The following is a 21,306-nucleotide window of genomic DNA, read 5'->3' as shown; positions in this document are numbered from 1 at the left end:
TAATCATCTTCATTCGCCAACACTGTCCACTGTGAAGGTAAACAATAGTCACTGATTTTGAGAAAGGTATTTTCCAATAATTTGTATTTATGTTATTCCAGTTGTTGAGTGTGAATTAGAACGTATTGGAGGCCAGTCCAAATCAAGAGTCGATTGAAGACGAGACGGGATTTCTTTTAAAATGTATTTTCCTTTCTGTTCCAAGTGACATTGGACTGGAGGAGTGCGATAGAGCTGGGTGCTGGGGTAAAGATTGTAACAGGATTAAGGGAAGGGCATTTTGTCAGGTTTTTACAGTGAAAGATATTATGCCACGATGACTGGAAAATCTCTTGTATGTCACTTTTTTTTTGTGTTTGCATTTTTTTTCTTCCTTTTGTGAAATATGTGATTAAAAAGATGGATGAATTTGAACTGGGGGCCCTGGAGATCTGGTTTATCGCACTCACCCTGCCCCTCACGTGGGGATTGAATCACAAGAGAAAGGGACAGTGCTGCCGTGTGCTTCCAGGATATGACGCGCACACGTTATCAAAAGCAATCTTCCTCCCTGGATCTCGGTGCTCCTCACTCTGAAAGCGGCTCACTCGCTTTGTGCAGCATCAGTGTTGCCTTTGCTCGAGATGTGTGGCAGCCATTTTGTGTCGATTCATCACCATCAGCTAAAATACAGAACACAGCAGGGTATGGAAAATTTTAACGGGCTGAAATTTTACAAGGAGAATATGGTATATTTGCATAATATGTATGGTGGGATGGAGAGAAAGGTTACTGGCATTAGCACCTGAAGGCTTCAAAGCATGTATTGGAAATTATGGTGTTGAGTTTTAATGTTTAGTGGTTCTCAATTATTCCCGGTTGGGTAAAATCATCGGAAATGCTTGTACATGACCTACATGATTTTATTTCCAACACTTCTGATCAATTGCGAGATATTCCTAGCCAGTAAGCACACGGCATATAATCTCATCAATTAAATGCAAATAGAAACTGCTGAGGTAAACATTTCTAGCAGGAGATGAAAAGCACTTTTGCTTAACAGAAGAGAAAGACTGAAGCTTGCATATTTTCATCGAACCTCTGGCCATTATTGTGGTTTACTGATGTACGTATGTATGTGTACAAGGTTACATGTGAACAAAAGTGTGGCTGTTGTCTGACAGTTCAAAGAGTGCAGTGTTGCTGTGAGGCTTTTTTTAAACATGACTGGACGATGTTACAGCAAAATAAATCAACAGATCAATGCAAACAACTTCACAGCACGGAGTGCTAATCTATGGGATGGAGTTTATCGGCCCCCCCTGGTGGAACGGAGAGGATTACTGTGTCGGGGCCTTGTGGGATGTAATGTAAATTTGTCCTTGGAAATTGTTGAATTATTTATTCAAACACATAATAAAAGTTCTTTTAAGAAGAGATTTGACAAGAGATTTGAATAACTGAACTATTTTCTTTACACTGGTAGCAAGAGCTTTCTGAAATCTTGAACCACACAGGGAATGATAATTCACCAACAATTCTGCTTAACCTTCATCATTTAGGTTTCTTTAATCTGCTGAAGATGAATATAATGGGACTACAATAGAATTCTAACTGCTTGGCTATCCATGATACTGGTAAAAAAAATAAATAAAAATAAACTAGGAAGAAAATATGTTTCTTTGTGATCTTCATGAACTGTGAATTTCATGAAGCATTTTACAGAATGCCAGGGCTAATAATTGGTCTCAAACTTAAAGGCCATACAATATGAATGAGATTCACATGCATTTTTGTCTGCATTCAAAATGATCGGGTACGTCACAGCCTTGAAAAGGACAATGTAATACAATTAATAAAATGTGCCGTGGTCGATCGATGGGCTGTGGTGTGCATTCTGGACAGGAATCACAAGCATAGAGAAATAAGGATGTATTCAATGTGCTGTTTTGCAGCCTACAGACTCAAGTTCATCAGTATTTTTTTGGCTGGACTGCAACAGCGGGGCCAGCCCTACAAACGCGAATGACTGACTGAGTGATGAACACAATGATTACACCATTGGTCACGTGTGTTAGGTCCAGCCATATTCTAGGTTTTAACCTGGTCTTGTTTCCATGGGCTATTGATGTGGTGACTCACTTTGTTTGTGCTTTTCTATGAAGTGATTTGTGACCTACAACAATCTTAAGACTAATTCTTTGTCAATGTGCTCCCATCTGGTATAAACCTGTGTTTCTTTTTCTTTTTTTAAGTTCCCTCTCTTATCATAGTCTGTGAACTCTGGTCTCTTGATTGCTTGGCTGTTTAATCCATAAATGTCAGTGTTGTGTAATAGAAGAAAACATACCATATGAACCCTGTTCTCGCATGGGTTCTCCATTCTAGACAAATATTTTTTTATGTTCAGTGGAGTGACCTTTTGAGGAAAAGAAAGGTTTTGTGTGTGTGTCTGTCTGTCTGTCTGTCGGTCTGTCTGTCAGCAATGCGGTGTCAATTTAATATTTGCAGTGGCTCAGCAAGTTGCAATCCACATTTAACAGTTCCAGCTTCAGCTTTGACATATACTGTTTATTACATTAATACACAAGTATCTTAAAACATATTTTTGGAAAGTACCTACAGATTTGACTTTTCGAAAATGCAAAACACATATAGGCTATGTCTACTATTTTTGTGCTGGATACCGTCCAAGTTGTTTATGGGCTCAAGCGCCGGATAAAGTGCCCTTTTAAAACACAAGGTTATTTCTGGCACTCGGTTATGCTGGGGGCTCACCAACCTCTAATCTGACTCGCTGCTTCACGTTTGTTGCTGCACGTGCTCTAGACTCTGGAATTTCATTTATTAGCAGCACGTGTGCTTTCAGCATGCCATCAGTCCATAGCAATGCCTCAACAAGTTTGCCCTTTACACTGTATGCTGTTCTTTGGACCGTCATGCAAGCTATGTGCATGAATCGCGAAAACGTATTTACGGCTCCTTATTCATTAAACCGGTTTCATATAATGATTAAATGTCAGTTCACCTGCACCCTATATATGATGGCATTTGCGATGTATCAGTATTAATAAATACATAAATAAATAAATCCAACAAAAAACCCACAAACTGCTAGCATCAATGTACAAAAACAACGGGAGTTTATAGCAGTTAGCCTGTTCGAAATTGCGAAATTACTTTGGAATGAGTTCTAAGCAATTCGCTCAGTCTGAAAAGCGGACTACTTTCAAATGAAGTCACATTATTGCACCTATATTCTTATGACCATTTGGAAAGTAGGCTATGTGCTTCTGGCAGCAGCAACATATGTTAATGCAACGCGTTTAACTTCCAAATATTACATTGTGTGAAAAAAATGTAGGCCTACTGTGTACAATTATAAGTTAATTTTCCGAAATATGCTAGCCTACAATAAAACAATCACCCATGAGGGTGCGTCAGTAGGCTACCTCCCGCATCGTTCGTGGATGCTCTGACGACTACGTCATACTTTGGTAGGCGGAGAGGACAGTGTTGTCCTGTAGGCCATTGTTATCTGTTGCCACTGTAAAATGGCTGTCGTTCAGATTACAGTTGTAAAATTAACCAAGTAAGAACGGAGAAGAATTCACCCCGGTAGGACGCCGGTAAAGCGACGCAGTGGTATTGTTTCTCATATAAATACAAGGTAAGGTGCTCACTAACGTTTCTTTGTGGGCTGAACTGGGATCCACGAGCAGTGTCGTTTGAGTCGAGTCCCCGACTCATCTTGCCGGTGTCGTGACAGCTAGCTATGCTAGCAAGATCGCTAGCCAATTGATCTAATATGATAACGTTAGCTGGCTAACTTCAGTCAAGCAAAGCCTATCATACGAGAGCTATCTGACTGTAGACTGTTTCTTCTTGATGGTCACTTTGCTGTCTGTTGGTTTTGTATATTTTGTATATCGCTATTGGAAAAATCATACGGCTTGCTGACGGTGGATATTATGTCATCTAGACATCATTAGTCTAGCTGGCAAGCTAACTAATACGATATCAAATTAACTTAAAAGAATAGGCTTGGTTACTCAATGTTAACTACCGAACGTTATCGTATAACCACTAGACCTAAATAAAGGAGCTACTGCATGTAACGTCAGTTATCGTACTTTAACGATAGCTAGATAGTTGGTAATCGATGCTTCATGAAAATATTGGAAGATCACAAGTGATAAACTGACAAAGACGATAATATAACGATATCTAATGTTAGACTAGTATCATTGCAGCCGTTTAACGTTATGAGCATTCTCGGGATATTTTGTGTGGTGATATCTAGACTAGACCTAGCCAATCAACGTACGAAACGTTATTAGACTATTTGTGTAACATTTCATACAATTATTATAATGTATGATAGCTGGATTTTTCTGTCAATTATATGACTGAAGCAATGCCCCTGTCTACTTCAAGTTTATATTTCATAACCTTGTTCGTGACTGTCACACGAGTCGTTCGTTATCTTGCTAGCTAATCGGCTGACCCATTTTTAAGATTGGACATTTGTTATATGCAAAATCATATTCACATTTCTTTACTTTCAGCTAGCAGCAGTGCTGCTGTAGCCTATACACACAAACGCCAGCACAAGCCACAACATCCAGGAAATATGATATCAAGAATGTGTTTATCTTGTTCAGAAGATCAAAAGTTACATTGGTCTTGAATGAATGTTGGTACAACATCTCAGAAGGTTAGCTGCTGGCTTTCCATAGTGAACCAAGTTCAGGTTTGTAGGACACAAATCTCCACATTGAAAATAGCAATTTGGTTTAACGGGATAGATTACCATTACTACATCTGGTTTATGTATCACACAGTCAAATCAGTCATACTGCTCTATTGTTTTCATGGGTCTGTATTAAAACCTCCCTAATTGTATGCAACGCTAGCTTATTCCAAATGTTTCATATTTAACTTAGGTCTACCTGCTGTTTATTTTAAAAGTATTGCAGGCCAGTGCAGAATTTCAACAAAATGTTTTTGTAGCACAATACTAGAATAATACTAGATATTTTATAAGCATTGAGCTTTTAGTGGAACGGATGAACGGTCAAGTAAACAAAGAAAAATGCTGCAGTCTGAAAAAGGATGTGTTAATATCCATACTTTTTGTGTTACTACTTTTGTGTTACATTCAACATATTTTATGTCAAAGTTACTACTTTGTACAATTTATGTGTCACAAATGAATACTTTTTTATAACACGTACTGTGCTGAAAGTAACAAAATGTGTTGTCCTTAACTAGACGTGGAGGTGTTAAAAAATGACAGGTTAATTGTTGTTTTTAACACATCCGCTGTAGTTGAACCTTTCATGTGATTATGAAAGTATGGCAGCTAGTCTAGTTATATGGCATGAAAAATATGATTTAAATTATATTCGGCGTTCTCTGAATTATATAAAGTACTTTAAAATATCGTCGTGCTGTTATCCGAATCCCTGTCAGGCAGTCTGCATTAGAGCTGGTGCTCCTAATGTGTTTCAGATTTTGAATTGCTTGTGTGCGTGCGTGCGTATGGGGCTGCTGTGGGCGTCTCCTTATGCATAATTCATAGTGGCCAGGAGATGTGCAGTAAAAGCTAGCGTGTTGATATTTAGATCAGGCGACGTCGTACAGTACCCAAAATACAAGCATCGGAACGACGATTTATATACAGAGTCGCATAAAGAGGTAAGGCACAGGACTCCGATGTTCAGTGTTTAGGACGTACGATTTAAATGTAATTTTTGCGAGAGGAAGCTGTAGCTTTGTGGTCAGTCTAGCTGCTGTTGTTTATCGTTGATAGCCGTTTTTCTTTTCTTGCGATGCTGTCTTTTCAAAAGACCCCTTCCGCATGATCACAGTTCACAGAAGAAAAGGTTCACGGTTTTTTCGCCTCTTACCGCATCTTTTCTTTCCAAATTCCGTGGTCTGTGTACAGATTTGTAGTCTGTCTCAACAAAGGGTTTGTCGGAGGTAAAGGAATTCATACAGCCCATTGTTTCACTCTGACCCAAGACTCGGAAATGCATGTTGCTGCATTAATCAATGAAATATATTGGCTAATCGTAATTTTGTTTTGAATTTCTGTATATTCGTATTCACAGGAAAATCGTATGGTTAGAGGTTTCGATGTGTGAGTGAGTCACAAGGGTTCAGATTCATGCCAGGCCTTTTTGAAACATTGCCCGCTGTTGTCATTGCATTGTGTTCCCTACACCAGTGGAATATCTGGTCGCTCCAGTTCTTGCTTTTATTTTAGACCATAAACAGAATTTTACCCAAAAGAGATGCTACTCTCCGTGAAATCATCGGTTTAAGTTATGTTTAACAGCCTGCGTTTAGATGTGAGATATTGCTGCGACGACCGTGTCTCTTGCGGAATTTTGACACATCCACATTCCCAGCATCCGTTTTGGGGCTGTTGTTATTGTCTAGTTACAAAATGGACTGATGAAAAATATCAGTTCATCGTTGATTCAGCGAGGATTGAGAAAATTTATTTGACAGAATGTTAGAGATCTTTTTGTTTTATGTAGAGCAGGGAAATGTGGCTTATGGCCAATTTCTTCAGTTAGGCTACCTCTTTTTGGCATTGATGGGGGCTGGGTTGTTGGATTATTTAGCATATAACAGTCCATTTGCCTTGTCTTGATGGTGTTTTTCTGACATTGGGTCTAAAACCAGCTCACTGTAGGCTAAATATTGTTCAAGTACTTTACTGTATCAAAGAGGGGGGAACTTTCATCACAGAATATTAATACATCTATATCCTGGGCCTGTAGTGATTCAATCTGCAAGTAATTAAAACTAATAATTTTTGCATGATTTTCCTGTAGTTTTTACACCTTTTACAGATTGTACCCTATTCAGACAAATGCCCTCTAGCTCAAAAGTTCAGAGCCCTTCACTGTATCTCATGCATATCCCATATCTGAGCTCACTGGTGTGGGTTTGAAAGGCAAATATGGTGAAATTGTGCTGGGCGTTAATCATGAAAGTACAATCAGAAGTCTTCCAGAGGAGAACCATCATTCCTCCTAGAGTAATTCCAAGACCTGCTATGTTTAAGGCCCCCCCCCCCCTTTACCCACCCAGCTTAATGTTTTGCCACATATATTGCACACCTTTATCTTGTGGCGTTTAAAAAAAAAAAAAAAAAAGGGAATCTGTGAAGAACAGAATGTTTGTGAAGCTCTCCGATCTGTGGTTCGGAGGAAGTCGCCCTCGGAATGGTATGTCTGTGGAGACGGCGGCTGTATCTGCCTTCACCAGTGAGGCTCCTGGCATTTTAGGAGCAGATAAGCCGCGGGAAGACGACTGAGCGGCGGGATTGCGGCCGTCGCCCACCCTGCCCGCTTCACAGGAGCCCTTTTCATCTCGGCCTGCTGGTTTTTCAGCGGCTTAGAGAGATTCAAGTCATTCAAGTTTTGCTCGTTATCAGGGTTGCATTTAGCACTGGTTCCTAGTGACATCATGCCTGCTGTGTGTATTGCCATTTGCAGATTTCTGAACAGTGACATTCAAGTCATCCTATCTTTGAATGCAGTCATATTGCATTTGTTCGTTTTTGTCGGAAATAAATACAAAAAGTATTCTGACAGTCAACAGTGATTAATTTTTATTTGTGTAAGGTACCTGCTTTGCTTGGGTATCGGTGTGCAAGAGATGAATATCATGCATATGTTTCTTTTTTGTGGTTCTGTGCCCCTCCCCCCAGGAGCAGTGGTGTGTAAGAGGCAGCCATGGACACCACTACGTCCATAAAGATGACCACTCTGGCCATCCAGAACCTCTTCAGCTACGTGGAAGAGGAAAACCTGGCCGCGGTCAAAGCCCATTTGGAGAAGTTCAAGGAGGTGGATGGGAGGAGCGATGTGAGTGGCTTCCGTAAGGCCTGTGAGGACCAGTATGTATGGGGTCCTCTCAGTCAATCTGAGGTGGCTTGTTTGTTCCAGTAGAGCAAGGCTGGTCAACTCCAGGTCAGGTTTTTGCTCCAACCATACGCTACACCACCAGATTTCACTAACGAGCTTACTTCCTAAACCAGGGGACACTAAACCAGGTAAAATATCTAGTGAAATCAGGTGGTGTAGTGCAAGGTTGGAGCAAGTACCTGCACATGCTGCAGCCCTCAGGACCAGGAGTTGGGTAGAGCTGCAGTGGAGTACCTTCTGATGTAGTCTTTGAACGTCTGGCTACATGTTTGAACGTCATACAAATAATGAGGCGTTCAAGAAAAAAAATGTGGATCTTGAGGGAAAACATGAAGGATTTCTTAAGCCAGCTGATTCATATTGAATTAAAAGCCACTGGTGTTATAATAACTGCATGACCATTTATAACAGGTGCACGCACGTGTGTAAAGTTAACTCCTCTTCCTCTTCCTCTTCCTCTTCCTCAGAACGGACAGACGCCCCTGATGCTGGCCTCAGAGCAGGGCAGTCTGGAGATTGTACAGGAGCTCATCCGGAGGGGTGCTAACGTTAATCTGGACGATGTGGTGAGCATGCTCTTCCGCTGCAACTGGAATACAACGTCCCGAATATGAATTGCACATGAAGTTACCTAGTACACAGAACATGGAGTGTACTGCAGTATGTTGAAATGTATACCAAGACCAGGAAGGATATTGCCACTCTTCACAATGTATGGGCCGTGATAAGGCCAGGAAATGGTTGGAGTTTCCATGGTAACGGTGTTCTTTCCGTTGGAGTCTCCATGGTAACCCGGGCCTGCTGTTTTCTATTCCGTGCTCAGGATTGCTGGACGGCTCTTATCTCGGCTGCCAAAGAGGGCCATGTGGAGGTTGTGAAGGAACTGCTGGAAAGCAGTGCCTACATAGAGCACAGAGACATGGTGAGAGATGGATTCACACGTCCTTTTAAAGCACGAGGTGGATAAATGAGAATAGGGCTGCTATACTGACCAGGAATCACCTAATTATATCTTTGGCCATTTATTAATTTCTGTAGGGAATCAGATTAAACACTGGTGTGTGTGTGTGTGTGTGTGTGTGTTCCAGGGCGGCTGGACAGCCCTCATGTGGGCAGCGTACAAGGGCCGTGTGGAGGTGGCCACAGTTCTCCTAAAGAACGGGGCCAATCCCAACACCACTGGACAGGTGAGCTGCTCGGGGGAGGAGACCTTTCTAGGAGGCGGGGCTTATTTGGACATACTGTAATGCTGGGTGGATGGGTGAAAAAGCATGAGGTGGGTCAGGAGCGTGCATGACTGGTAGTCAACCCTCGCTTTTGGGATAACAGCTTTTGTGAATTCCCCCCTTCCCCCTCCTCCTCCAGCAGTATAGCGTGTACCCCATCATTTGGGCAGCTGGGCGGGGCCACGCGGAGATCGTTCACCTCTTGCTTGAGCACGGGGCCAAAGTCAACTGCTCTGACAAGGTGAGACTTCCCAGCACAGTATCAGCGAACGCTTCATACAGCTGGGGGTTATATTTACGTGAGCGTTTGAAGGTAAATTTGGCTTGGTGACCGTGCGACTCTTCTTGCTGTCTCTCAGTATGGCACCACCCCCTTGATCTGGGCGGCCAGGAAGGGCCACTTCGACTGCGTGATGCACCTGCTGGAGAACGGCGCAGACGTCGACCAGGAGGGGGCGGTACGTGGCGCTCGTCGAGCTAGGATGCGCGTCGACACTTATCCCGATTTCTCCCCGTTAAACATTGCTGTCCAATCGCGAGTGATACAGTAGGATCACCTATTGTTTCCTGCCATCAACTGGGTGACCAATCAAGAGTAGGAATATGTAAAATGACATCTCTATCAACAAACAGTAGCCAGCACACCATTGTTCCAGTTTCGTCTCCATTCACAAACACACTTTGGAATTCTTCCCTGACTCCTAGTCCATGGTCCTCAACATGTCCCTGATTGACTTCCCAAAGTATATTTTATTCCTGAGGGGGGAAAAAGTGAAAATTTCCCTCTTGGACCCCCAATGGCAAACAAAGCTGAGAAAATTAGCCTTACCTTTTGGTAGAGTCTAGAAAGAAGATAAACTAAAGTGACACTAAGATAATACTGAGGCAAAAACTGCTGTCATTTTCACATTTTAAGGGGATGATCCTGCCTTCTGTCTCAATGAAGGGCAGTGTAGCTTGTCAGTCTGTCTGCAATAGAGAATCTTAACTTGTCCCTTCCCTGGGTTACCATAGGCTGCTAACTTCACTAAGCATACTTTAGTTATCCATTCCTAGCATGGCTATTTTAGAATGAAAGCAAGACTGGTATTGGCAACATTTCTGCTTTGGTCATTTTGAAACATTGCTCATACAGTATACTGAGTGTGGACCATGAACACTAGGAATCTATGATGTATAATTTAGCAGTTAGCTTTTAGTTAGCCTTTAGCCCATTGAAATGGTCGCCCCCATACTGTAGTGAACGCTTGGTGAGTTTTGCACGCTGCCGTTTCCCGCAGAACTCCATGACGGCGCTGATCGTGGCGGTGAAGGGCGGCTTCACCGAGGTGGTGAAGGAGCTGCTCAAGCGGAACCCCAACGTCAACATGACCGACAAGGACGGCAACACGGCCCTCATGATCGCCGCCAAGGAGGGCCACACCGAGATCGTGCAGGACCTGCTGGACGCCGGCACCTACGTCAACATCCCCGACCGGGTGGGTAGCGCCAGGCCGCGCCCGAGGAGGAGGGCCTTCGCGTTTAATGTTCAAATATTTAATACGGGGAGAGTGACCTGACCAATACCCATGCAGGTTATTGCTTGGTCCCTCTGATAAATATAGGGCATGGGGAGCTAAATTAGTGTGCAGGCTTTTCATTGGCCTAGCACCTTTATAGTTGTGACATTGTGTGTGTGCTACTCTGGCTTAATTTAAAACACAACCGGAATCTGCCAAAGTTAATGCCACTGCAGTTGTAATATATGTGTAGACCTGCATTTGTGATACTGTTTTGATTAGATTTTTCATTATTTTAGCTACAGACATCAGAATTCTTGAAAGTGTAAATGTTGGCTGCTGCCTGATATAATGAATGTGAGGTGGTGCAGATGATTGTCGCAGAGTAATGAAAAAGTAATAATTGCTTCGTTAGATTTTCACCATGATGCTTGTAGTGTTTTAAGGTTAATTTGATCAAGGTCTCTAATCTGATCTTCTGCGTTTATGTGTGTGTGTGTGTGTGTGTGTGTGTATGTGTGTGTATGTGTGTTTGTGTCTGGCGTGTGTGTGTGTCTCTGTGTATATGTGTGTGTGTGTGTATGTGTGTGTATGCGTGTGTTTGGCGTGTGCGGGTGCCAGAGCGGGGACACGGTGCTCATCGGGGCGGTGCGAGGGGGACACGTGGAGATCGTGCGGGCCCTGCTTCATAAGTACGCCGACATCGACATCAGAGGCCAGGTAGGACCCCGTGCCCCCGAACCCGTGCCCCATCTGCCCTCCTCCAGAGGGGCACCGGTGTGTGACCCAGCCTGCTGTCAGCAGCCTAGGCCCTGCCAGGAGAACCACGGGCCCAGACGCCCAATCACATCTCGGGTTACATCACCTGGGCTGATCTGCAGGGAGACTTCATTGCTTTTGTATTGGTTGTTATAGTTACGCATGCACTGTTCAAACCTTCTCTTCATTACTGGCCCTCAGTGGTGTTCAGCAGTGACGCCCACAGCAGGCTTAGCGGTGGATCGTATTTCATACACTGTTTTCACAACAGCGCTGGATTTAGTCTGGAAATTCGGTTTGCCGGAATTTTCAGTCTTTATCAGATTTTAATTGTGTGTGTATACAAGCAGTCAGAAATGAGTTGTAGCCAAAAAGCAGTGGTAAAGGTGATGTGGTTTTATTTCGTGTTGCGCTGTTCCTTTTAGCTAAAGCACGCTGTGTTCTGTAGGACAATAAGACTGCGCTGTACTGGGCTGTGGAGAAGGGCAATGCCACCATGGTGAGGGACATTCTGCAGTGTAACCCAGACACGGAGACCTGCACCAAGGTGAGAGATGTTTTTGATATACACACACACGCGCGCGCACACACACACACAAACACCCCACAAACCTGAAACCAAAACACCAAGGCAAGAGAGAGAGACTTGATAAATGTGCGCACACACACCTATTCACACATTCACAGAACTGACACAATGACCTGAACCAAGGTGGGACACTTACACACACACACACACACACTGGAACCAGACCAGCACGGTGAGACAGGCACCAAACCTTGATCTTTGCTCATGCACATAATGTGGTACCTGACTATACAGGCACCTGCACCAAGCTGAGATACATAAGGTCTTGCCTTACATACAGCACAGTACAGGTTTCATCCATTTACCTCATGGAATTTACCTGATCTATGATCAGCCAAACAGTGAAGGTCGCTACAGTGTATTGGATGTAGCTACCTGACAGCTGATTTAATGACATGCTCTACTGGCTATGAAGAAGGAGGTAAGCACGCTGAAACAGTGTAGTATAGCAGTTCAGGGGCTGGGATTCCAAGTCCCGAGGTTCATACAGTATATACCCAATTGCACTCGCAAAACATCCAACAGAATAAAATGATGATATGCAATACTTGTGTATCGGCTGACTTCTCATGGTGCATTCCCCCGAGTCTGGCAACCGCCAGCACTGCAGCTGTTATTGAACACAGAGTGTGCGGGCTCTAGCCGACCCCTGCCTGACCCTCGTCTGACCCCTGTCTGACCCCTGTCTGACCTCTGTCTGACCCCTGTCTGACCCCTGCCTGACCCCGGGTAACCCCCGTCTGGTCTCTGTTTTTGTCTGCCTCCTCCTCTTCCAGGACAGCGAGTCTCCCCTCATCAAGGCAACCAAGATGAGGAACATCGACATAGTGGAGCTGCTCCTGGACAAAGGGGCCAAGGTGTCTGCCGTAGACAAGGTACCGTCTCCTTACGGCTCCTTACTGTCTGTATCAGGTGTGATAATGAGCACTGACTTCATTTACTTGACAGCATTCATTAAACCTCAACTCCTTTCTTACTTTGCCGAGAAGACAGGTTTAAGCTCAGTACAGATGGAACTGAATCCATTATTTACTGAATTGAATGAATCCATTATTAAATAAACGAATCCATTGCTTCCGGAAGCTTTACCATAGCATCCTGCCAGTGTAACGGAAGGTACTTTTAACTTCTAATAGGTTTATAACGGTTTGTGAATCTTAAATGTATGTAATAATCCCAGTGATCTCACTTTCATTTAGAATCATGTTGTTTGGTTATAAAGAAAGAGTGTGACTATGAGAATGGCGGCACGTCTGTCCGTGGTCTGATTTCTCGCTCTTTGGGCAGAAAGGGGACACGCCCCTCCACATCGCCATCCGGGGGCGGAGCCGCAAGCTGGCCGAGCTCCTCCTGCGGAACCCCAAGGACGGGCGGCTGCTGTACCGCCCCAACAAGGCCGGGGAGACGCCCTACAACATCGACTGCAGCCACCAGAAGAGCATCCTCACCCAGATCTTCGGAGCTAGTGAGCCTTCTCCCCCTATCTCTCTTTCTCTCAGTCTCTCTCTCTCAGTCTCTTTCTCTCTCTCTCTCTCTCTCAGTCTCTTTCTCTCTCTCTCTCTCTCTCTCTCTCTCTCAATCTCTCTCTCTCTCTCTTGCTGCCCCCCCCCCCCCCCCAGACCACATTCTGGGCTGTAACTTTTTCCCTCCTGTTCTTTTAGTTCTTTAATTAGATGCTTGGCTCAGGCCCTTATCCAGGGACACTGTTCTCCGGTTCCATGTGTCTTTGTCCGTTTATGCAGCTGGATGTTTACTGAAGCTGTTTTCAGGAAGTAGCGTAAATTGCTTCAGTAATTGCTACAGCTTAAGGGGGTCATTGGCAGAGTCCCATCCTAGTAATCTCAGCTGAAATCAGCCTGTTACAAGCTCGGTTTTGTTAAAGACATTGACCAATGGGGGGTTGAGAGGGGGTGGGGGAAACAACTTTTGGCTGAAGGATAGTGTAAGTACCGTTCAAATATAAAAATTCAGAGCTTAAAATATTTTTTTCAGAAAACTTTAGTTTTGTGACTACGGTTTCTGAGGGCCGCAGAACCAGTTATGTTTATGGTTTGAGTTTTGTAGAGTTTGCGTTGCTATGGCGACAAACAACGCAATTGAGCAATTCCCTGCAAGTGAACGCTTTCACGTTAACGGCATAAATCTTACTTCAGTGATGAGTTGGGAGGTATGTATGTTAACACTGTGCAGTTGCGTGCCTGGACATAGAGCTTCACATAGGATCAGTTCCTGGGTGCGATTGAGTACGTGTGACCTCACCCTGTGCACGTCGCGTGTCTGTCCCAGGACACCTGTCCCCCACGGAGTCGGACGGGGACATGCTGGGGTACGACCTGTACAGCAGCGCGCTGGCGGACATCCTGAGCGAGCCCACCATGCAGCCGCCCATCTGCGTGGGCCTGTACGCCCAGTGGGGCAGCGGCAAGTCCTTCCTGCTCAAGAAGCTGGAGGGTGAGTGCCCGAACGCTCCTTCTGCTCCTGCGCCTCTGCTACACCTTTACTGTGTCCTCTGCTTCTCTCCTCCATCTTTACTGGGGCTGCTACACCTCTCCCCTCTGTACTGTGTCATCTTCATCTCTCCTCCATCTTTACTGGGGCTGCTACACCTCTCCCCTCTCTGTACTGTGTCCTCTGCTTCTCTCCTCCATCTTTACTGGGGCTGCTACACCTCCCCCCTGCTGTACTGTAGACAGTGCATGACTTCTACATCTTTACTGTGTCTACTGCACTGCTCCTCCATCTCTACTGGGGCTGCTACACCTCTCCCCTCTCTGTACTGTGTCATCTTCATCTCTCCTCCATCTTCACTGGGGCTTCTACACCTCTCCCCTCTGTACTGTAGTCACTGTATCAGTTCTACATCTTTACTGTGTCCTCTGCTTCTCTCCTCCATCTTCACTGGGGCTGCTACACCTCTCCCCTCTGTACTGTGTCATCTGCATCTCTCCTCCATCTTTACTGGGGCTGCTACACCACTCCCCTGTGTACTGTGTCCCCTGCATCTCTGCTCCATCTTTACTGGGGCTGCTACACCTCCCCCCTGCTGTACTGTAGACAGTGCATGACTTCTACATCTTTACTGTGTCCACTGCACTGCTCCTCCATCTCTACTGGGGCTGCTACACCTCTCCCCTCTCTGTACTGTGTCCTCTGCTTCTCTCCTCCATCTTTTCTGGGGCTGCTACACTTCTCCCCTCTGTACTGTAGTCACTATATCACTTCTACATCTTTACTGTGTCCACTGCATCTCTCCTCCATCTTTACTGGGGCTGCTACACCTCTCCCCTCTGTACTGTAGTCACTGTATCACTTCTACATCTTGACTGTGTCCACTGCTTCTCTCCTCTATCTTCTCCCCTCTGTACTGTAGTCACTGTATCACTTCTACATCTATACCGTGTCCGCTGTGTAGCTGCTAGCACATGCTAGCTCGCTTTGACCCGCTTCCCCTTTACTTGCAGACGAAATGAAGACGTTTGCGGGGCAGCAGGTGGAGCCGCTCTTCCAGTTCTCCTGGCTGGTGGTGCTCCTGTCCCTATTGCTGTGCGGCTCGCTGGCCCTGGTGCTGGGCTTCACCGTCGACCCCAACCTGGCCATCGCCGTGTCCCTCAGCCTGCTGGCCCTGCTCTACGTCTTCTTCGGTAAGGCCCCCGGCCCCCCGGCCCCCAACCCCGGGCCCCAGGACCGTACCGGAGCTGCCATAGCTGCCGCGGGTCCGAGCACAGACTGGGAATATCCTCTGAGTTCACCTATTCCCAATACAGTGTAGCTGGAATTCTCTATTATAAAAGCCAATTTGCCTGTGACTAAGCTATTCTCATAGCAGCTCTCAAATGTAGAAAGAAAGTTATTCATTTTGTACACTAGAGGGCAGTGTTGCACTGTCAGTGAGACAAAAATGTGCATGGAAAGCAATAATAATGTCACAGTTGGTTAAAACTTGTGTCTTGATTTAAGTTATGTAAGCACTGATTTAAGTTATTGTTGATTTCACTGTGATTTAAATCTTTAATACGTAAAATCACAAATTTGTAATTAGAATGTTCTTAACTGAATGCCGATGTAACAATCACTGCTGGAATTCTGGAACACTGACTTAAAATTTAGAAAAAAACATTCCAAAGAACCTACTCTTCAAAGGTTTAAAGAATTTAAAATGTTATGTGTCGCTGAATTATTAACTAGCTTTTCCCTAAGAAGGAACTGGCGTATCCTGGGACAGAATGAGACGATTTAAAACGGGCTCAGATGTGTGTGTTTGTGCTGCGTTCCTCTGCAGTGGTGGTGTACTTTGGCGGGCGTCGGGAGGGGGAGAGCTGGAACTGGGCGTGGGTCCTCAGCACCCGCCTGGCTCGTCACATTGGCTACCTGGAGCTGCTGCTCAAGCTGATGTTTGTGAACCCGCCGGAGCTCCCGGAGCAGACCACCCGCGCCCTGCCTGTCAGGTAACTACACCCCGCCCACATCCTGCTCCCAGCATAGAACCAGACCATGTCTGTCAGTCAACCATGCCCCGCCCACATCTCGCACCCACCATAGAACCAGACCATGTCTGTCAGGCAAACATGCCCCGCCCATATCCCGCCCCCACCATAGAGCCAGACCCTATCTGTCAGGTAATCCTGCCCCGCCCACATCTTGCCCCCACCATAGAACCAGACCCTGTCTGTCAAGCAATTGTCTCTCACCTACATTCCACCCCTGCAAAAGCTGACTTCTTGCACTTACACTGTCACCTTTGGGGAAACGTCAATTCAGAATCAAAAACAGGCAGCCTGAGAATCCTAAACCCTGACCACACATTCAATCCACCACAGTCCCCCAAAACCTGGCAACCCATGCCTATCCCGATTCGGGCTTGTTTCCCCTCAGGCCTTGTGTGGGTTTTATAAAAAAGTGGGAGCGGTCTGTCCTTAACGCGTGATTAAATGAGAGAGTGAACGCCCCGCACGTTCTCCTTGGTGAACGTCGCCTTTGCGCCGGTCTTCCCCCAGGTTCCTGTTCACGGATTATAACCGGCTCTCCAGCGTGGGGGGGGAGACCTCCATGGCCGAGATGATCGCCACGCTGTCGGACGCCTGCGAGCGCGAGTTCGGCTTCATGGCAACCCGGCTTTTCCGCGTCTTCAAGACGGAGGACACTCAAGGTAGCGCAGAGGACACGGGGTGCAGAGAGGCGGGGCTCTACAGTGCGCCCATTTTAGGCGGATTTGCTCCTGAAAATTGAGGTGTGCTAACTGGAAAAAATAATTTAGGAGCACGTCTACTGATTGGGATGCGTTATTTTGCTCCTAAATTTTAAAACTTAGGAGCATGTGAGCTCTTTATAGAAAATGTTAGCATTGAGCCTTGAAAGGGAGTGGGACTTTACCTAATTCTTACTTTAGCCCAGAGACCACAGATAGTGAGAGATTGTGTGTGTGTGTGTGTGTGTGTGTGTGCGTGGGTTGCTGTGCATCATTCTGAAGTGATATAGAGACTGTGTGTGTGTGCGTGTGTGGCAGTGCAAGCCTTCTGGGACCATTCAAAATGATCTTGTTCGTAGTTTGATATTACGGCTGTTGTTGGCCAACGGAACCAAGCCCCTCTCCTTTTTGTAAGTTGTCAATAACCTCGGCTGAGCTCAGACGTTCGTTCTCCCGCCCTCTGCTGCGTCCAGGGAAGAAGAAGTGGAAGAAGACGTGCTGCGTCCCGTCCTTCGTCATCTTCGCCTTCATCCTGGGCTGCCTGGTGACGGGCATGACGCTGCTGGCGGTGTTCAAGGTGGACGGGCGGAACCGGACGGTGAACGCGGTGCTCATCGCCGTGGCGTGCGTGGTGGGCCTGGCGCTGGTGCTCAACTGCCGCACCTGGTGGCAGGTGCTGGACTCGGTGCTCAACTCCCAGAGGAAGAGGCTGCACAGCGCCGCCAACAAGATGCACAAGCTCAAGAGCGAGGGCTTCATGAAGGTCAGCGCGCGGGGCTGTGCGATTACGCGCCTTAGCGTGTCTCCGTACGCACGTGCACACGCTCATACACGCTAGCACGCACACTCTTAATCACACCTCAGCACGCATGCATGGCACGCACGCACTAACACACACAAACTAACGCAGGCGCATTATAACACACATACTTAATGACACCTCAACACTCACACACACACACATACACGCACACTTATTAATCGTACCTCAGCACGCGTACGCACATACATACACACGCGCAATAATGCACGTAGTAACATGCACACTTAATTGCTTCTCAACACAAACACATCATCGCACCTCAACTCATACACACACACTTAATCGCACCTTAACACACAGACACACACACATCAAAGCACATACATTGTTCATGACATACACAGTGAATGTTGCCATACCTCCTCTTTGGGGCTAATTCTCATTTGAAATCGATTTGTTAATAAGAAGCGCTTATGCTTAATTAAATCTGATGAAAGTGACGCTACGCTTTGTCTTTCCTCCTCCAGGTGCTCAAGTGCGAGGTGGAGCTGATGGCCAAGATGGCAAAGACCATCGACGGCTTCACCCAGAACCAGACGCGGCTGGCCGTCATCATCGACGGGCTGGACTCCTGCGAGCAGGACAAGGTCCTGCAGATGCTGGACACGGTGAGCTCCTCCTGCCCCTGTCCCATCTGTCACACTCAGTCATTACGATGCAGTGCTGCACCTTTAACTGTTCAAGAGCTACACTGCACTGGGTCCCATCAGCAGAGAGCAGGTAGAGGTTTTATAAGGCCTATATCATTGTATTGTTTGTTTTACCTTTGTTTTACATTGTATTTGTTTATTTAAAACATAATTTAAATGTAATTTGACGTGCTGAGTAGCAAAGACACGATAAAGAGCATTCAGATAACTGATTTTTTTACGAAAGTGTGTACATTTTGCAGTTCTGTAAGTCTTCAATTTGTATGAAATATAATGAAATATAAAGTGATTACTTGACTAATAATTCTGTTCAGTAATTCAAAGAACATACTAGTCAAGCAGTCACTATGTTAGTAAGACATGTTAATGTTTAAATTAATTGATTTAAATGAAAGTCTAATAGTTAATAAAAGTTTTATATTTGGTAATATAATACCAAATTTAACACCCAGGCAGGTTCTGGTGTTAGTATTGTTTTTAGAGTATGGTGAGATCATTGACATGAACAAATACACAAAAATAATGAAGTGACATGATTGGTAATAAGCGATGACATCAGCTCAAACAGACCGACGCTGTAGACGGAGCATGAGAGGGCAGAACAGCGAGGAGCTACTCTGAGGCAGACTGAGGGCTGTGGAAATTCAGCCTGGGCTGTGTTCCCGAGTGTTCTTATTCAGAGGTTTAACGGAACCGGGGTTCACGCAGAGTCCAGGCCCCGTACCACCTGCTGCTCATCAACAAGAAAAACAAAAAAAGGGCAACTTCTCAGAATGCAAGAATAGAAGCCGCGCGCAAACAAGCTCGTAGGTCGCGGCAAGCTGGCCAAACTTTGCGTTTTTCGGTTTAATTACGAAACTCGCATCGTACATAAACCGCTTTTTGTTTACTTCTCCGACTCTAAATGAATTTTTTCCAGTGGGATTAATAGAATTTCCTCCAGCCAGCTGTTCGTCTCGGAGGAAAATGACCCCCTTTGAATCGGTGTCCTAACTTCCTGGCTCTAATGCAGTGTTCTTTCTGAGGGAGTCTATTGAAACCCAGTGAATGGAGCCCTTTGTCAGTTTTTTAATTGCCAGCGACTCCTTCGCGTTTAAAGCCGTTTTTGTCTAGACGGTTGAAAGGGATCGCGGAATTCAAGTTCTCTAGAAGATTCCTCCGGCTTCGAAGGGCGAAGCCTTCACACGATGCTAAGGGGGGCTCGCCTTGAGACGCGGTGCCAAGACAGAGGAATGAAACTAAAGGAATTACACTGGGAAAATAAACAAAATATTATGTTCTGGCAAGTGCCTGAAGAAGCTCTTAGGGTTAGTAAACAGTAGCAGAAGTCGGATTCCTAAAACATTCAAAGGAGCTCAGATGGGTAGAGGAATAAAATATCACGCTGTGATTCGTGCATCATTTACAAACCAGTTTTTGCTCTGTCCTTAAAATTCATGCGAGCATATTATTGCCAGTTAATGTACTCCTTTTATTCCTTTCTGATTGGCTCTTTGGTCATCTAAGCACAGTATTAGGTTTAAGTATTAGGTGTTATGATGCAAGTGTCCAGTGCACCCTGGGTAAACCTGGCTTTGCGCCGTTAGCTCGCGTCTAACGTCCGCACGCGCACTCTGACCTCCGGCCAGGTGAGGGTGCTGTTCTCCAAGGGGCCCTTCATCTCCATCTTCGCCAGCGACCCGCACATCATCATCAAGGCCATCAACCAGAACCTGAACAGCGTGCTGCGCGACTCCAACATCAACGGGCACGACTACATGCGCAACATCGTCCACCTGCCCGTCTTCCTCAACAGCCGGGGCCTGAGCAGCGCCCGGAAGATGTGCGCCGCCGCCCCCGCGCAGGCGCCCGCCAACGGCGACGTCGCCAACGCGGACGGTACCGCCCCCTCAGATTTTTTCATCACCGTACTCTCTTACTCCCGGTTTCTCTCTCTCTCATCTTCTCCCTTTATTTCTTCTTTATCTTCCTCCCCTCCTGCCCCTTCTTCCTCTTTCTCTACTCCTCTCTCCCTCTCCCTCTTTCCCTCTCTCCACTCTTTCTCACTCTTTACTCTGTATTCTTCTCTCGCTGTAATTGTTCATCACTTCTGACCCTCGTTTTGTTTTTTATTTATTTTCATGCAATTCTGGTGTGAGCTGCCTAGTCTTTAACACAGTCATTATAAAGTTTTTATTTTTTATTTTTTAATGGAAGCTCAGACTTATCTTGTCTGCTCTCAGAACTGACCATAACAGAACAATACATGTTTCACCCCCATCATTTTGGACAGAAGTACTCTATTGTTTGTAGCCTGTCTCTCTCTCTCTCTCTCCTTCTCCTCTCTCTTTTTGATTCCTTTTCTTTATTTGGTACGTTCCCCCTTTCTCTCCTCTCCAGGGTGGCATGAGGACCTGGACAGGAAGCTGTCCCAGCACAGCCTGGGCGAGCTGACCAAGGTCGGCAGCAAAACCACGCTCAACCGAAGGGTGAGGCCTTCTCTGCTCTTGTTTTCCTTGATGCTGAGTTGGAGAAAATGGCGCAAGAACAAGTCTACGCGTGCATCACACACACGCATGCACGTACACACGCGCGCACACACGCACGCACGCACACGCATGCATGAACACACACGCACACTCGATCACAGAAAGCATATTTGCGTGGCAGG

The 21,306-nt window shown here is 45.7% G+C and overlaps 1 protein-coding gene across 11 annotated transcripts in view; it reads left to right on the top strand.

Annotated features, from left to right (window-relative positions):
- The first annotated feature begins 3,454 nt into the window (after nucleotides 1–3,454).
- kidins220b (kinase D-interacting substrate 220b) overlaps nucleotides 3,455–21,306 on the top strand; it is a 40,670-nt gene continuing 22,818 nt past the window's right edge. For 4 of the 11 annotated variants that reach the window (XM_035421987.1, XM_035421985.1, XM_035421982.1 and 1 more), the window contains exons 1-20: nucleotides 5,523–5,679; nucleotides 7,709–7,865; nucleotides 8,393–8,491; nucleotides 8,749–8,847; nucleotides 9,014–9,112; nucleotides 9,294–9,392; nucleotides 9,511–9,609; nucleotides 10,432–10,629; nucleotides 11,272–11,370; nucleotides 11,858–11,956; nucleotides 12,775–12,873; nucleotides 13,286–13,463; nucleotides 14,285–14,449; nucleotides 15,460–15,639; nucleotides 16,278–16,443; nucleotides 16,993–17,144; nucleotides 17,657–17,946; nucleotides 18,474–18,614; nucleotides 20,285–20,534; nucleotides 21,036–21,124. In XM_035421987.1, the coding sequence (XP_035277878.1) occupies nucleotides 7,734–7,865; nucleotides 8,393–8,491; nucleotides 8,749–8,847; nucleotides 9,014–9,112; nucleotides 9,294–9,392; nucleotides 9,511–9,609; nucleotides 10,432–10,629; nucleotides 11,272–11,370; nucleotides 11,858–11,956; nucleotides 12,775–12,873; nucleotides 13,286–13,463; nucleotides 14,285–14,449; nucleotides 15,460–15,639; nucleotides 16,278–16,443; nucleotides 16,993–17,144; nucleotides 17,657–17,946; nucleotides 18,474–18,614; nucleotides 20,285–20,534; nucleotides 21,036–21,124 (2,733 nt within the window). In that variant the 5' untranslated portion in view covers nucleotides 5,523–5,679; nucleotides 7,709–7,733. Of the gene's footprint in view, nucleotides 3,650–5,522; nucleotides 5,680–7,708; nucleotides 7,866–8,392; nucleotides 8,492–8,748; nucleotides 8,848–9,013; nucleotides 9,113–9,290; nucleotides 9,393–9,510; nucleotides 9,610–10,431; nucleotides 10,630–11,271; nucleotides 11,371–11,857; nucleotides 11,957–12,774; nucleotides 12,874–13,285; nucleotides 13,464–14,284; nucleotides 14,450–15,459; nucleotides 15,640–16,277; nucleotides 16,444–16,992; nucleotides 17,145–17,656; nucleotides 17,947–18,473; nucleotides 18,615–20,284; nucleotides 20,535–21,035; nucleotides 21,125–21,306 lie in introns of those variants that run through there. The other 7 variants (XM_035421984.1, XM_035421981.1, XM_035421977.1 and 4 more) reach the window with 4 other exon arrangements.

The sequence above is a fragment of the Anguilla anguilla genome, chromosome 6, assembly GCF_013347855.1.
Source record: "Anguilla anguilla isolate fAngAng1 chromosome 6, fAngAng1.pri, whole genome shotgun sequence".
In the NCBI taxonomy this organism is placed as follows: Eukaryota; Metazoa; Chordata; class Actinopteri; order Anguilliformes; family Anguillidae; genus Anguilla; species Anguilla anguilla.
Note: the sequence above shows the minus strand (reverse complement) of the source record. Positions and strands in the feature narration are given on the sequence as shown.